Here is a 17,474-nt window from a genome sequence, read left to right on the forward strand (position 1 = left end):
CTCCCAGTCCAGGATCCTGGGAAGCACAACCATTAACCTGGGCATACAATTACAGCCATAGCAGAGCCCTAATGTAAGTGAAAAGTACATCAGGGTGGGATTTGAGCTCTCTAATCCTATAGTTACAGTAAACAAAACTTTACCTTACAGTAATAAAAAAGGCCTTTGTGCTGTGAAGTAACGATGTCGTTTTGGGAGCATTGATTTGGCTAATCTTGTTAGGATCTTCCTGAGACGGTAAATACCCCTTTTGGGTATGTGTTATAAAAAGAAAATCCACTCCATTTTCACTTGTTTTATGGCTTGATTCAGTGTAATTCACATATCTCATAGGCACTTCTATCAGAAAAATTGTAAAACATACTTCAGGTCAAGGGCATATTAACGCCTTACTCTGTTTCTTAGAACATATATTATGAGCTGATTTGAACTCACATAATCATCTCTGTGGAGGAGTGAAGCTCTCCCAGTGGCCCTGAGCAGAGGGACAGATTTTGGCTGTGCTGTGCATCACAGCCCTGGCAGCAGTGCAGGGAGCACACAGAGGCAAAACCTTTAATAGCAATGGGAAAAGAGAACCCCTGAAAAGTGAGTGTTCATCCAAACTCAGTGTCCTCTCAGTGCTAAATAAATGTAGTTAGCTGACAACTAAATGCCACCAATTCTGTTTAGAATTGCAGCACAACTGAGGAAACTGGCCCTGTCTTTAGAAAAAATGCATAATGTTACAAACTTCTCATTTGGGATTTGTTTCTATTTATTAATTGTGATTTCTTTAAACAGAGTCACCCAGTGGGGGCTACACACTTTTTCTGTACATGACCATTTAAAATCAGGAAAGAATAGGCTGCTCTTTGACAGACATTGAGGAAGGTCATAGTTTTCCTTTTTATAGCTGGCACTGAAAGTGCAAGGTGAGTGAAACTTAGCAGTTCTTATTACTTCTGTTGTGCCATACTATTAAATAACTGTTAAAAAGGAGCAACAAGTGCAGCATTCCCAAGTAGCTAAGAGGGAATTAGAAATTTGTCAAACTCCTGTCAAGAAATGTAGTTCACATCAGGAGCAACCAGTTTATTAATTTTGCTGGAGTCGACAGACTTTTCTCCAGAGTGTTCTCCACTTTCCTGAAATAAGTTTAGTGATTTAAACTCAACTCTCCGGGGATCTTGGCTCTGAAGGAGTCTGAAATGTTGAAGTGCTACTTGTGCTATATTCAAGTCTCGAATTTTGCATGAGCTTCTAGCACAAATCCTTCTCCCTCCCTGTTTTCCCCTCATTCATCGCAGCTGTTGAAGACGACATAATAGGATCTTACTTCTTTTCCTCAGGAGAGCAAAGCAATGAGAAGTTGAGACTCGACCTCAGTATTTTTTGATATTAAAAAAGAAAGAGAAAGTTACTGTGATAGGAGACAGCCTCAGAAGAATACTGAAAGGCAAATGTACAAGCACTTTGCAGCTAAAGTATTTGGTTGGGATTGATAATGTGTGAGGAATCAATTTTTCTAGATCAAAAATATTACCTTATAAATACTTTGCAGAAAAGCAGAGCAAAGATAATATGCTCCTTATTAAAAATATTGATGACCTTTCAAATAAACTTAACAATTGTTATATTAGGAACTCGATACCCAAAGCTGGCTTCATTTGATGCACAATGGGCCAGTTTTATCCAAGATGTTAAATAGGTGAAAGTCATTGTGGTGAACAAAGGAATTTAGCCAGCCTGATGCACTTTGATTTTGAAAGGGCTTGCAGGGAGGAATAACCACCATATGAGACAGCTGTCATTTTAAATCCTGTAAAAATCTACAAAACAGCACTGAATCCTCTGTAGTCAGTGTGGGATTATCTATTTTACACTATAGAATTATTTGAGGAACATTCAGTAAACATTTATTTTCTGTGTATTCATTGTGACCTCAGCACGCTGTTGAAGGAGCTACTTCTAAAACAGAGCCCAAAATTTAATTTCTAAAATAAATGTGGGTTGCAGTATGAGATGCACATTAAAATTCTGGTCCTCAGACATGTTAGATTGGTTCTTTTGTGGTATCTCAGTCATCTTGATGAAGTCACGAACTGATTGTGAAAGATGCAGTGAGAAAATTCTTGCTTGGGGAGTTTTTAAATTAAAATTGCTGCTATAAGCCAGGCAGCCCAGTTTATAAATACATGACTTGTAGTTACATAACTGCTTAGCTTCTGTTGCTTTGTCTGTAAGCTGCAGATAGGGTTTGCTTTTTAAGGATAGATGTGCACCAACTTGATGATGGGAAGTGCTGCAAAAAAGCCAACCCAGAAACACCAAGGGAAACACCCATGGTCGAGTTGCCTGGTTTTTAGTGTGGGATGAATCTCAGTATTTTGGGATTTGCCTGAGTTGTCATTGTTGGGGGGTTTTTGTTTGTTCATAGATTTTTTTCACTGAATTCCTCACATCTTTGCAAAGATTACATCTCTGCCTATAGCCAGGCACAAGAGTGACTTGGCAAAGCGCAATTGCCCAGGTCGATGTCAGTTAGAGAAGGAATTGAACAAAACCAAAACCAGTGCTGGTAGCTGCAAGCATCTCACCTTGTGTGATATTCCTGCTTGTTCTCAGAGTTAAGCTGGACTTTACTGTGGCTATATTTGGGTTGGGGTGTCCCAGAGCCCCTTGGATGTCAGAGCAAACGGGGTTGATAAATCACTTGATGGTGTCCTTCCCCCGTGCCGTTCCCTCCCAGTGCAGTGTCGGGGGGATTGTGCTGCTCCAAATGCCATCTCTCAGGTAAACACACAGCCAGCGTGTGGAGAGCCAGTCCCAGCTACTTTGGAACTTCCCTGCACCCTTTTTCCTCCCAGTTTTGTAACCTGGCCAGCCTCTCTCCACTCCCATCAGTGCTGGACGTTTGCAATGCCCACGGATCTGTATATCATTAAAATGATCATCATCACAGAGCTGACCAAGCACTATTTGTACTAGAACAGAGGAACTGCTAAAACTTATTGGCCTGTGGTACAGAAAAAAAAATCGGTAGCAAGGTGCTCTTCATATTGGTGTTGGCAACTTGGTGATACAAATAATATTTGCCCATTGTCATCACTCTGTGTGGCATTTAAAACTCTGAAGCTGAACATTTGGTTTGACATGGGTTAAGAATGTCCTCAATGCATACTTGTGTGTTTCCATGAGGACTTCCATCTCCCAGAGACTGCACCAGCACCACTGGCTTCAAGGGGCAGAAACAAACAGTGTTTTGTTTGGCCACACAAAAGTATTGCTCTGCTTTGAATACAAGAATAAATACATGAATCTCTCTTTTTACTGACAACTGTACAAATTTAATGTCTCACAGAAGAATGTTAGAAAAATTGTTATCTACAGTTTTTAATTAGGCATAGTTTGCTTATTTTTAAGAACTTATCTTGAACACTCTCTTTTTTTATGGTTATTCCTGAGAACCAGTTAAGCCGATGTTTGGACTGGTAGTGAGTTTTTGAATTTTTGAACTGGCAGCAGTCATGATGATTTCTGTATTTAAAGAGAAGAAAACCTATTTGACTAAGATCAAAGATGTAACTCCCCAGCAGGTCACCTTGCACCCTGTCTACTGACCCATTGCTTTCTGTGCCAGCATGGGCAGAGTTTTATGATCATATCCTACTTATGCACAACTCATGAGCAGCTTTAACTCTGGTCAGACATTTCATTGGTTGTCTCCAAAGGGTCAGTGACAGCACAGAAGATGAACTGATACATTAAAGTCAACAGATTTTACTGGAAGGCATGATAGGGTAGAATAATAAGAAAAATAATCTACCTTCTATCTGGAAGCGTGTTCTAAACAGAAACCCATTTTTGCCCTTTGCCTGATGTAAGAATGTCCATCAGGTAATTTTAAATCATAATGCAATGTGTTGAGCTTTGCAATGTTCTTAAATAGTGAGTTAATATGGCACAAATTGTAAGCAAAAAGCACCGCAGCCGTTTGATTTAGTTAGGTTTTGGTTTTGTTTGCACACTGAAGGAGCTCTGGCAGTCTGTGTGAGGATGCTCACGTGGCAGCTCGAGGTACCTGAAGGCCCAGAACTGGGGCATTGAGGCTTCCCTTATCTCCCATCTAGAGGGGCTGCCTCGAGGTGAGGCTTGGTTAGTCAGGACTGCTGCAGCCTTGTGGTTGTTATCTCAGCTGGGATCGCAGGGCCTGGGCCTCTCTGAGAATTTCAGTTCTGCTCGAAGGACACTTTGATTTCGTGCACGGTTGGCCTGAGGTAACGCACAGGAAGACAGCCCCCACCCTTCATTTATTTGTACTTGGACAATTTTCTGGATTTTGTGGAAGCACCTCAACTCTTGGAGGCCAGGCTCCTGCTTTTCAATGTGAGGTTGTCAGTAGCCTTGAACAAAGCAGCCTGGAAGGCTTTGATAGGAGCAGTGTTTAAGTGAAATGTTTCTTTGAAATGACTTGAAAAGTGTCCTTGAATGAGGTGTCTGATAGGGGAGGTCTGGGAGAGCAGACAAAAAGTAATTTTATGCTTCACAGTGGAGGAGAAAAGCCCCATGGCTGCCTGTCCAGCGGTGTGCACTGTGGGGACACACACATGAACACGTGTGTGCCAAACCTGCTGCTGCCTGATGTCTGCACGCAGGGAGTTTGCACAAATGCTGCTGCTTGTGTCACATCCACACCTCTGGGGAGTTTCCACTGGCCAAGCTCACACTGGGATAGGACACAGGCAGTGAACGGAGTGGCAGCAGTGAGGACTGGCTTGGAGGGACACTGCTCGGGGATAAAGCTGGCAGTACTGGAGGCCATGGGTGGGCTCGGGGGTCTGGGAGGCATTTCCAGCCTAAAGGATTGGATGGTTGATTCCCCTCAGGGGACTGCACACACTGCAGAGCTCCTTGCCCATACATCTAAGGGTTAAACCGATTGTTCCTATCCATGTGCTGATAGGACAGAGCCTGCAGCTGAAGGGGACTCTGTTCCTTGAATGTCACAGGAGGGAAGCGTGGTGCTGACAGTGGTGTCTGCCATGCTCTGCCAAGGCTCTTCTGTCACTGAGGAGCTCTGTGGGACGGGCCTGCAGCAAGGCTCAGGCCAAGACACAGCACTCAGAAGGTCTGTGACTGCTTTTAGGAAGTGTTGGGTTCCTTCTACCCCGTTTGTCTGTCCCAAGGACTGGAGGGGCTTGCTTGGGTTTGGGCAGCTTTGGCCTGGATGCTGTCCATGTAACTGCTCTGCAAGGCTGTGTGGAAACCCTTGTGATTCACTCACTCAGTTGTGTAACAAGCAGTCATTAAAACAAAGCTGATTTGTGGTCTCCTGTAAAGACTCCTGCTGGAAAGTCTCACATACGGTTCTGAGCTATCTTTGACTTTTAATGTGTGGAACACAGTGTAAGTGTGGGATGGACATTTCATCTGCTCTCTGGTGACTTTTGTCATGTAAGAATGTTACAGCTAATTAATGCAGATCCTTTATTATTTTTTCCTAATGTAAGACAATGCTTATTTGTGAGGACAAAAATATGTTAAGGCTCAGAGGGACTCTCAGTGAGGTTGTGCAAGAAGGAAGAAATGGTTAAAGTTCATCAGCTTTACAATTAAGAGCAGTTTTGTACGAGAACATCAATTTGGAGTCTGTTAAGAATTCTTTATTTGGGAAAAGTCTGGAAGGAGCAGGGAATTCTTTTAATTGTCAGTTATACAGGTGACAACTCGGGTGATTTCTCTCTTATCAGTACTCTGTAACTTGGAAAGAAGTCATAGGTATTCACATTTTCACAGGTACTGCTCTCACTTTAAAGGTAGGGGAGGCTGTCAGCTGCTGAAAAATGAAATCATAAAGTGCCTAGATGATGCAGGAATCACCCTCAGAAATAGGAACCCAGTCTGAATTCCAAGGGCTAAAATGTCATCTACCTCAGTAAAATAATGTCAAAACATTTTTAAAACATCCTTGAGTTTTTTAAGCTTTTTATTTCAAATACTTTGCATCTGTATTTGAGTAAAAAGTAAAAAAATGTGTTCTGGAAAATGTTATGTAGCTAATTCAGATATAACCATATGATTCAAGCAGTAAATGTAATTAATATATAAATATAACCATGTGACTAAAACAACCCCTTAAAAATATGGCTGTGAATAATTTGTTGATAGCAGTTAGGTACAAAGAACAGCTATAAATCTTAGGATAGAAAGGTTGGGGTGTTTTTCAGTGCTGAAGCACTTATGATAGCAATCAACACGGGTTCCTATGGCTTTGTTATATACCTATGGGCTTGAGAATGTGACTGATCTGGACTTGCTGAAAAAAACTGAAACCTTGTTTCACAGGGTAAGATCTTTCCTTTTCAACAGAAGACATGAAAAAGTCTGGGAAAATCTGGAATGTTTAAAAACTTATGTCATCATATTTTAAGTTGAGGGTTTTTTTAAAAGAGGTGTTTGGGTTTGGTTTTATTTTGGAGGGGTGGTGTCATAATTTTGGAAAGCTTCCTTGTTCATACATGCCTAGTGGCTCTTGTCCTTGATCCATGCTACCCTAGAATCTAATTTTAATTTTTTCTTGAGTGAACTGTAAGCAGTAGAGTCTAGTTTTGAAACAAATTAGTGAAATTACTTGGAGTACTTTCAGTAGTGTGTGTGATCATCATTAACAGCTCTTCTGTCCTAGACAAGGACACTGCTTTGCTACATGATTTTCTTTGGGTAAATTCACTTTTGCAGTATTTATATATGTGTTATTGCACCTTGGTCAGGGTAAACAATAGCCCCCAAGGATCACAAAATTCCTTCAAGCCAGAGCTCCATGCAGACTGAAATAGAAACCACTATTAAAGTTCCTGAGAGAAGGGAGTCCTTTCTGAAAGCACCTAAATCTGTTATTCTGCCTTGGCTGGTTCTCTGCAAGTGCCCCAGTGCTACATCTAACCTTGTGCCATAATTGCCAGCTTTGTGTGGTGACAGTAAAGAAGAATTGCAGTGACAGGATGAAACACAGTGGGATCCAAGCTTGTAAGATGTTTTCTTTCTGATTTTACACAATATGTCAGGCAGGAGGCTTAGAGTTTAAATTTTTAAGGCTTGGGATTTTTTTTTTCCCCAGGATTTCCAAAGCATCCTAAAATGCCTAAGTTCCAAAACGGGCTAGGGACCTAATGCTGGCTTGAGGGGAGGGTAGGAGAGAGTTAAAAACCCCCAAAATATACATTGATACACATGAGCAAAGCATCTTGTACCCAGAGCATGTAGAGCACGTGGTGTCCTCAGAGCAGAGGGAACGTGGTCCCTGCCTCGGACACAGAAAGCAGAGCAGAGGGAAGCAGGGCTGCCTGACAAAGTCCAGTGATGGGCTGGAGCTCTGCTGGTGAAGGCTGTGCTTGTCCACGCACGCTTCTGAGGGAGGGGTTTCTTGGAGGTTTAAGAAAATTGCACTCAAGAATATTCTTCTTTGATATTTTGCAGAGTAATGTATTCTGCCAGACAAAGGCCTTTTCGCTTATCTTTCTGTACATCAAAGTGTGTTTTCCCCTTGAAATGTGGGAAGCTGACAACTGTACAACAGCAGCAGGGATCTGGGTTCACAGAGTAAGCAGTGTTTCATTATGCTGCTTTATTTGGATGGGCAACTGTGAGAAATAGCTTATGATGTATAAAATATCTGAGTCTCTTTTTGTACTTGAAGACATTGTTATCTCTATTTGAAGTTGGCTACTGAAGGTCAGTCAGGCTAACTGCTTGCAAAAGAATATCCTGTCTCTGTTGGTGGATACTCTTTTCAAAGTTCATTGCATCCAGCAAGCTATTTTTGTAAATACCACCCATCATGGCAAATTACATACTGTTAGTGGGAGCGGGGAGGGAATGGTGCACGAGTTCTTTTCATTTAGGAAGAAATCGATTGTTGTCGTAAAGAGCGTTGCATAGCCATGATGAAAAGTCTAAGAAGTTAATTTGTTTAAGATTTGGTGTTGATCAGGAATGTCAAATTGCACTGCAGAAGTGATACATTCTGTGATAACTGTAATACTGAAACTTTCACTCACTGATAACCATGGCAGTGATATACTGTGGTATTTTCATGACATTTCCTTTGCTTTACTTTGAAGTCTAGTTGGTTAAGTCAGGAAGTCTTTCTGTATTGGCAACACTGAAGTTACAGTGTTGTTTCTTCCTCTCTTTATGTTTTTTATATTTGTTGTTCAGTGAGAATGGAATGCTGGCAGTGTAGGAGAGTGCTGATACTGGCAAGCAGTCACTCACTTCTGCAGCCTATCACATTTTGAAATGAAACCCATTTAAAAATGAGATTTTATATTAAGCAACATTTTCAAAGGAATCAGTAGGTTCTTTGTGCTCCACTTATTAAAAATAAACCTGTGTCTTTCAGTGGTGTGTTGGGTTTAGGTTTTATTCTATGGTGTCTACTCAAATCTACATAAGCTGATGGTCCTGTCCCAGAAATATTTACAGCAAGACCAATCCTTGGTAATCGTGCCTGATCCTGTGAAGAAAATGACTGCTGTCCATTGGACTTGCAGAATTAGTTTCTCAAGAGACCCTGTTGATTTTAAGAGAACTGATGCATTGACTGCCCAGGAGAGGCATTCACACGTAAATGGGATGTAGCACTGGCCCAGAGAGAGCCAGAGATCTTCTAACTCCCCCTTCGTACATTAAGTGATTTTCTGACTGGTTTTTTTCCCACAATACACTAATTTCTAGGTTATTATTGCCTTCCTTGAATGTTCTGAGCAGCAGTCATTGGCTTCCTGCAATGCAACAAAACCTGATCACAGGGTTGCATCTGCAGTGTTTATATGTACATCACTGGTTATATGTACCTAATTTAAGTAACTCTTTGGTACCTTTTTTGCTCAGTTTTTCTTGTTGCTTGGAATTACCAGTGTGAAAAGGAAGGCTGCTTAAAACTTCATCATTTCTTTTAGTCGGTGAAGATTACTGATTAATTTAAAGCTAATCCTGTTGAACTCACTGGCAGCATTTATCCTTGTTCCATCAGACTGCAGCTACTTTAAAACCACTCAAAGCAAAATACTTTGTTTTCAATGCAACCACCAGTGGAGTGATGATGCAAAAATATCTACCTCTAAGCTGTTGCTTTAAAAGGTTATCTAAAAATATCTGCATAAACCAGCTAAAAAGGTTTTACCAGATGATAATCGGCAATTATTATGGAAACATCTGATTTGGAAAAACCCACGACACATTTCACATTAAAAAAAAAAGAAGGTAGAAAAATATAAGCATGAATATTTCCATCAGTGCAGTGTTTCATGTATCAGGGAAAGTGGGCCCTCAGTCAGCGAATACAGCTAAGTCTGTTTTGTGCTGTGGCAAATCCCATTGTGAAGAGGCTGTGAGTAATCAGAAGTGACAGCATAAGCACTTTCTGTTCAAAGTGATTTTACAGAAAGCATTATTTTCTGAGAAAAGTACACATATGGCTCCCATAATGCTGAAAGAGCACTGCTGTACCCATTTATTAGCACCAGTGTTGGGAGAGGAAGTTTTGCAAATGGGGTTCAGATTTAAGACCTTTTCCTCTGCGTTTCCTTTCCATAAAACATCCTGAAAATCGTAGGAATCGGGCAGATAGGCAAGGGCAAGGCAAGGGTGTCTGCCAAGGGATGTTAGGGCAGTGTGTGAGGATGAGGATGCTGTCAGGAGCTGTACCTGCTGCCCAGGGGTCACTCAGGGAGTCAAACAGCAGCAGAAATGTTCCTCCTTGCTGGAAGAGCCAGTGGGCCAAGAGCAGCTGTAATTTCCAGTTCAAAGGGTGAGGCAGAGCCTTGGCAAAGCCTAGAGAGAGGGGCTTGCACTCGTACAGAACCTGCATAATTCCATTCATGCTTTTTGATGTCGGTGCTTCAGGTCTCTGCTCCCTCTCGCTCAGGCCCTCTTCTTGCCTTGAGCTACTCCTAAAACAATGCTCAGCTCCTTGTCACACCCTCCTGTGCTGTCCTGTCCTGTCTTGTTGTCCTGTCCAGTCCAGTCCTGTCCAGTCCTGACCTGTCCAGTCAGTCCTGACTTGTCCAGTCCAGTCCAGTCCTGACCTGACCTGTCCAGTCCAGTCCTGACCTGACCAGTCCAGTCCTGTCCAGTCCTGTCCAGTCCTGTCCAGTCCTGTCCTGTCCTGCCCTGCCCTGCCCTGTCCTGCCCTGTCCTGTCCTCTCCTGTCCTGTCCTCTCCTGTCCTCTCCTGTCCTGTCCTGTCCTGACCTCTCCTGTCCTGACCTCTCCTGTCCTGCCCTGTCCTGACCTCTCCTGTCCTGTCCTGTCCTGTCCTCTCCTGTCCTGTCCTGTCCTGTCCTGTCCTGTCCTGTCCTGTCCCCAACTCTGAGCCAACCAGCAATGGTTGGCCTGGAATGAAAACCCCAGAAGTTTTGCTCTCACAAATGATGAATTCCAAGGATGAATTTGCCCCCTATAGATACTTATATCTAAAGGGATTTATTTTTGTTGTACTTGGGGTTTTTTGTTTTGTTTTTATTGCTTACCTCCATTCTACAGTCTGTGGCTATAACCCTATTTCCTTGTGTGAGGCACGTGCACCTTTGGCCAGGGCTTTTCAATTTAATACATAATCAAATTCTAGTATTCTTATTTCTGTAAATTGCTTACCAGTGTCTCACATTTACAAAACTGCCCAAAGGAACGACTCAGAGCTTCACTTCCCAAAGCCTGAAGCCTCTTAGCTTTTCTTTCAGGGAAAACAAAGGTCCCAGTGCTCACACTTGTAGACCTTGGTAGTTCAAAACCAAAATGCCAATAGCAACATAAGTTCAATTTTCAAAAAAGTCCTCATGACAGTTGTGTCAAACTTGATAGCTCAATATTTGGGATTGGCACTAGGGTTTTGTGTACCTATCAAAACCACAAATAATTTCAAAACTGTTTGCTTTGGAAGTTAGCTCTGTATTTGCAAAAAAAGGTGTCTACATTTTTCTGAGTTATTGGAATTTACCGCCTCTCTGAGATGCTCCAGAACCAAGAAGCCTGAAATAAAAGTCTATTTCTTTCCATAGTAATTTGTTTTGGAAGAGATGGTTGAAGGAGTTGGAAGGTAGCAAAGGAGATTCAGGTCTTTCTTTCATGAATATTAAGCCAGACAATCCCAATTCCAAAATTTCATTACAGGCCTCGATCACAAATGAAATGTTTCAAATACTTGTACTGCTTCCAGTAACCTCTTTCTCATCGTCTCATAAAATTACCCCCAAGGAGAATGAAGTTTAAATACTGATGGGTCTGAGCAAGTCACCAGTTATCTACTAAAGTGGAGACAATATTGTTTGTATTCAAGCATGAATTCCAATGACATTTAACAGAGTTAATTTTATCTTTATTTGGTATTATGAATTTTGCCTCATTCTGTTCACTCTGTTGCTTTCTTTGAAATGCCTCTCAAATTTCACTGGCACTGGACCATCCTTGGTGATTGCTGCCACATGCCTGTCTAGCATGAAAACATCTTTATTACTTCAGAAAGTCTAACAGCTTGGAGATTTCTGCATCTGGCTTGGAATTACAGCAAGCAGTAGTCATATTGAAGAGCTGTTTGTTGGTTTTAATGAGCAGAAGCTGCAGCTTGCCATCAAGGAGCTGCTTGAACTTAATAACACAGCAAACGACTTGTGCTGCTCCAGTCCGTTCTGTCTGGCTGGTTCAATGGGCACTGGTTAATGGGAGTGTGGGAAAATCTGTGGCCATGGAAATAAAGGGGCTTCCACTGCATTCCTGCTAGCTCCTTTTTGTGTCAGCTCCACTTTTGAACCAGCAGATCTGCATTGCTGGTTGAAACATTGACTGGGGAGGTGTGAGGAGAGAATATACCATTAAAATCTTCACACAGAGGGGAGATCCTGCCACCTTTAACGTACAAATCATGGCACTTCTCATTCCTCTCTCAGAGTGGCTGCTGTGTGTCTGATGAAATAGATTAATGATGAATTAGATGTCAAAAGAATTTACTCAGTGGTTGCTTTGCTAACGCTGGTGTCGTTTCTTCCCTACAGGTATTTCTGTAACAAAGAAGACTCATACATGTAAGTAATATCTTTTGATTTGGCCTTCTCTCACAAATGGAATTGCTGTTAGGCCGTGCTGTGGTGCTCAGAATAATTGGTATTAGTCTGGCCTGAGAAAGCTCCATTTGAAAAATTCTGGTGTTTTTTCTGCCTTAGGGGTTTCGCTCCTCTCCCAAAGTGTTGTTGGAATGCACAATGTGTTTATGTGGTGCTCTGTTAAATCAGAGGGCAGAAAAAGAAAGTTGTGAGGAAAGGCAGAATTCCTTACTGTACTATATCTACCTTACAGCTGGCTGATAACTAACATATCCAGAAAATACAGGTGAGGAGAGTGGTTATTTTTATGTCTGTTATATACACAGTATGATTCAAATCGAAATAATTTAATTGTTATATCTTCTGTCCCTTCCTATGCAGTAATCCATATGATCTATCATTCTCTGCTTGTGCCTAAGGAACTCAGTGAAAAAGTGGAGGTTCTTGTTTTGTTCTCAACCATATAAGCAAGCAGCCCCCATAAGTGGTGACCTTGGAAAATGGCTGTGTGCATTTCCTTACATATACATTTATTCCAAATCCTCTTCAAAGACATCATTTCTGGGGATCAACTCTTATCTACCCTGCAGGGAGCTCGAAGCACAGTTCTGAGAAAATACTGGGATTTGTAGCTGAAGGAGTGTGTTGAGATTCTTCAGGTTCTGTGAAGGTTTGGAAATCTGGTGGTGCTAGAACTGCACTTCCCCAGGATCTGAAGCAGGAGTAGGCTGAAGCTGAGGCCATTATTCTCATGAAAGCCCTCTTACAAAACAAGTACTAGGCTGCTCATAATTTACACATATGTATTCATTTTTATGCATTTTGAAGTATTTACACCACAGCCTCTAGTTGTACTCTGTAGGGTGTCATAAAGTGCCTTACATGGCTTTCATTCTTATTTCATTCCTGGCTTTATAATACTCACAGAGTGAAAAATCTGACGTGAGATTTTGAATTCTCACTGTGTAGAGTTTAAAAGCAGATTTGAGAATTTCAAATGAGAAGCTGATTAGTGTGAGTTGTAAAACAAATTTTAAATATCTCAAACTTTTAGAGCATGATGCTCCTCCTTTGCTTAGGTGGGCTTGCTGCTTCATGCATTCTGAGGGCTAGACCCTCTTTGTCTGCACAATGGTTTTGTTGGACCAAATGAGAGCTACAAGGCAGGCAGCTGAACGTGAGCCTGGTGTTTGTGGTGAGTGTTTGAGCTCGTGGTCACTGGGGGTGACAGCACAGGACACTGAGGTGCTCCGTGTCCCACAGGCCAGGCAGTGTCCAGCGTCCTGGCACAGCCTTGCCCAGCTCAGCCCTGGCGTGGGGCACCCCCCTGCAGAGCAGCTGGGGGTGTGTGCCAGCTCCATCCTGGGCTGTCTTGTGGAATCTGGTTTGTAACACCCCCTGGGAATGACCCAGGGCCACGCTGGGTTTGTGCAGAGGTGCTGAGCAGCTGGGGGTGTGTGCCAGCTCCATCCTGGGTTCTCCTGTGGAATCTGTTTTGTAACACCCCCAGGGCCACGCTGGGTTTGTGCAGAGGTGCAGAGCAGCTGGGAGTGTGTGCCAGCTCCATCCTGGGCTCTTCTGTGGAATCTGGTTTGTAACACCCCCTGGGAATGAGCCAGGGCCACGCTGGGTTTGTGCAGAGGTGCAGAGCAGCTGGGGGTGTGTGCCAGCTCCATCCTGGGCTCTCCTGTGGAATCTGGTTTGTAACACCCCCTGGGAATGACCCACAGCCACGCTGGGTTTGTGCAGCAGTGCCATGAGCTGACCACAGAGCCACGGCTCCAGCCAGCACTGGGAATTCCGTAGGGAGGATGGAGCAGTGAGCACAGGGATCAGGCTCCTCAGCCACTCACGCTGGTGCAGTGTTGTCACCCTGTATCTCAGCTGAAGCTGTTTCAGGCTGTGATGAAAAAAAGATGTTTTTCTCAGCTGTGAGAGATGATTAGTACTGCTCACCATACAAGGCCTTTCATCTAGTTCAAACAGAAATTAGGGTTCCAGTGTCTTTCATGTTGAGAACTCTGTGCTTTTCTAAGAGAACTGTCGAAGAGTAGTTCCCCGATTTGTTAATCAGTTGTCATGCAATTGCTGAAGCATGAACAGAAAAGTTGCCTGAATAATGGGAAGATAAGCTTGCCCATTAAGAAGGGATTAAAATAGAAGGAGCAATAGGCTGTAATTGGCATGATGAAAATGTAAGCTACGTTTGCTAGCAAATATGTATGAGGTTCCATTCTGTTTTGGTTGAAGTTGTTTGAGAATTCATTCCTGTTATGACAAATTCTCATAGAGTAGGAGTGGATGTAAATTGTGCATCTTTTGGCATGTCAGCATCACACACAAGAAGCTTTTTTTCCCCCTTGTTGCCTAGAATTAGGTTTTTTAATTGAATAGAAAAAGTAGCCAATAAAATTCACAGTTAGAAAAAAATCATTTAAAACACCTAAATAAGACAGCTAAATACCAGAATTACAAAGTCCGAGTTGTTAACAACTGCAAATGACAGAGAAAGAGTTTGTGCACCAAGATATGATCTAGAATTTGCCTATCACTGCGTATCAGTATAAATAATTTATCAAATGAAGTTCTGCAGAGTAAGATTTGTGCAAAGAAATTTCAGAAAACATTCTTGCAAACACTCTGTGTGGTGTATATACGTTGTCTGCTCTGATTTTTAGAAATATGGATGAAATTGTCGTATTCCGAATTTACCATGTGTGGCATATGAGAGTGTTGACTGACTGTAAACTACCACTTATTTCTAATGACCTTTCATTTAATTAAGGGGAAAGAAGTGGAGTGGAGAAAATGAGTGGAAAAGAGGAAAGAAATTAGTGGAGAAAAAAAAAAATTTTAACATAATACCAGAAAGTTTGATACATGATGCATTTCAAACATCAGCTGAATCCCTTTCAGACTTCACCCTAAGAGCTGTTTTCATTGTGCAGGTCTTGAAATTGGTGGGGGTCTGTCTCCAGTACTTCATTTTTCCTGGGTTTATTGTGTGAGGGTCTGGGTACATTTTATCCCCATTAGTCTGTGACAGAAGTGTCCTGTCAGCCGAAACTGAACTCCTGTGCTGATGGCAGCTGCTCAGGTACAAATAGCTAAATATTTGTACACATGCAATATAGTAATGCTGAAGAAATGCGAGTCTTTCATAATTTAACAATCTAAACCCTGAGAGATTCTTATCCTTTTTGAGGCAAATAATTTTATCCAAGTATTCCACTTCATTGGTGCTTCTGCACATTTTAAATGTTGCAAAATCTGACACTTTCAAACAGGGAGTGCAATAGTCTTCCAAGGAGCACTGAGGGAATAAATGTTATCCACCCCAAAATGCCCTTCTTTGCTCAGTTCAAGTTTAAGATTAAACGGGCTTTTGAAGGAAAAATTCATGCCTTGTGTCTGTTTGTAGAATTATTCTCTTGAGCTCACATGGCTGTTTGTCAGGTTAACCATCACTTTAGATAAGCTGTAGTCTGTCAGATGGTAGAGGACAAATCCTGTCTCATCTTCCATACAAAGTGGGACTCCAGGTCTTGCTGTTCTTTTTTGACTTGGGAAAGACATGACTGACATTTAGATTCTTTTCTGATCATTTGACTGGCAGTAATATTTGTAAAACAACCCTCTTCCTGCCATCTCTCATGCTCTGAATAGAAAAATATTCCAAGTGAATTGGAACTTTGCACAACTTCACCCTTTTTGCAAATTCAGAAAGGCATCGTTGTATCAGCGATGATGAAAATCTGGAATTCTGGGAAACTGAGGGCTGCAAAGGACCTGGCATTTAATACTGACCAACTGGGCTTAAAAGTCCTTAGTGTGCAGGATTTTGTTTCTGGCATTGAAATCTAAATCTTGCAACACTTCAAGTAATTAGTTTCATGGCCTCTGCCAGACCACTTGTGACTCAGAGCTATCACACAAATCAGTCACCTTCTTTTTCTTCAGATCCCTGTTTTATCTTGGGCACTGACTTTCTTAAATGAATTTGAACTTGGCTGCCTCTCAAAGTGAGGGGTTTCCTGCAGATGCACCCTAAGGCCAGTCTTGTGCTGAATCCAGGATGTACTGGAACCTTCTTTCTCTCACTCTTTGAGCTGAGAAGAGCCATGGCCAGAAGCTTTGAGGGAGTTTGATTGCATAGCTGGAGTTCATATCTGCATTGATGGCCAGAGATATTCAGTCATTTGCTTACCTGGCATTCATAAGACAGTAAAACCTCAGATTTTACAACCTTTCCTCACAGTTTTCTGTCCAGAGCTCCTTTGGAATGTCGTTCCACAGCAGAGAAGAACCCGGAGCCCTGGCCCTGAGTGACACACGCCTGTCAGAGCAGAGCTGGGGACCTGAGGGGTGCTCTCACCTGGCCTGGGCTAACCTGGTGCTGCTCTGAGCTGGGGCTGCTCACTGGGCTCAGCTTTCTGCAGGCACTGCCCCTACAGTTCACTGTCTCCACAGCTCTTCTCAGCTGAGGCCAGAACCGACAGCTGCTTCATTCATTTAGACTAAATTATCACTATTTGGAGAGAAAGAGCATGTTTCTTGTTGTGATTTATCAAGATATTTAAGTTGGAGTAATTTTCCTTAAACAATTATGTCAGTAAGCACCTCTGTATGAATTCCCTTATTTTGGGTGAACTGTTCCTTACTTAAACTGAAATTATCCTTTCAGTTAATTTCTGAAGGATAAGAAATGTTTCAAAAGCTAGGTGCTGATTTTAATGACATGAGCTCCTGCTGGAAAATTAAGTGGAAACTGTGTACTTTTCATTTTCAGCTCTAAATAAAACCATTTGCATGAAGAGCTGGCAACTCTGTTGGCAAAGGGTGGAAGTAAACCCATCCCTGTCTGAGATGCCAGCCCCTTTCCTCACTCCAGGGAAAGCTCTGGGGCTGTTCCTGCACTCACCTGGCTGTGGGTGTTGCTCTGGGGGTGTCTTGACTCAGAATTCTTTGATAAGTACACAGCTGGAGTGCCCACTGTGTGTGACAAGAGCTGCCAAGGTGGCAGTGACAGAGTTGAGGTGTCCCCATGGTCCCCACGGTCCTGCCAAGCCGCTGAGCCTTTTCCTGGCCCTTGGAGTGCTGTGCCTGCATTGCTGCTGCAGCACAGGGAGCCAAAAAGAGGAATTGTCTTGTTTATGGAGTCAAAGGCACGCTCTTAGCACTGTTAAGATCTCTGTCCTGGGCAGAGATCCGCTCCTGCACCGTGGAATGGATCCGTGGATCCAAATCCCTTCCTGTCTTTACTCTAAGCAGTTGCTAAGAGGAGCACAGTGCTGGTTAAAAATGAAGAGGCAGATTTGGGGCAGAAGACAGCTCTTCAGCTTCTCAGATATCCAGCCAGTCTAGAACTGGCTTTCACCAAAGTTCTACAAGCATA

General features: G+C 42.5%; 1 protein-coding gene across 2 annotated transcripts in view; it reads left to right on the top strand.

Annotated features, from left to right (window-relative positions):
- Positions 1-17,474, top strand: part of RORA (RAR related orphan receptor A) — a 349,533-nt gene that overhangs the window by 232,582 nt on the left and 99,477 nt on the right. For both annotated transcript variants that reach the window (XM_063412518.1, XM_063412516.1), the window contains exon 2: positions 12,032-12,061. In XM_063412518.1, coding sequence (XP_063268588.1) covers positions 12,032-12,061 — 30 coding nt within the window. The remainder of the gene's footprint in view (positions 1-12,031; positions 12,062-17,474) is intronic.

The sequence above is a fragment of the Prinia subflava genome, chromosome 15 (genome assembly GCF_021018805.1).
Source record: "Prinia subflava isolate CZ2003 ecotype Zambia chromosome 15, Cam_Psub_1.2, whole genome shotgun sequence".
NCBI lineage: Eukaryota > Metazoa > Chordata > Aves > Passeriformes > Cisticolidae > Prinia > Prinia subflava.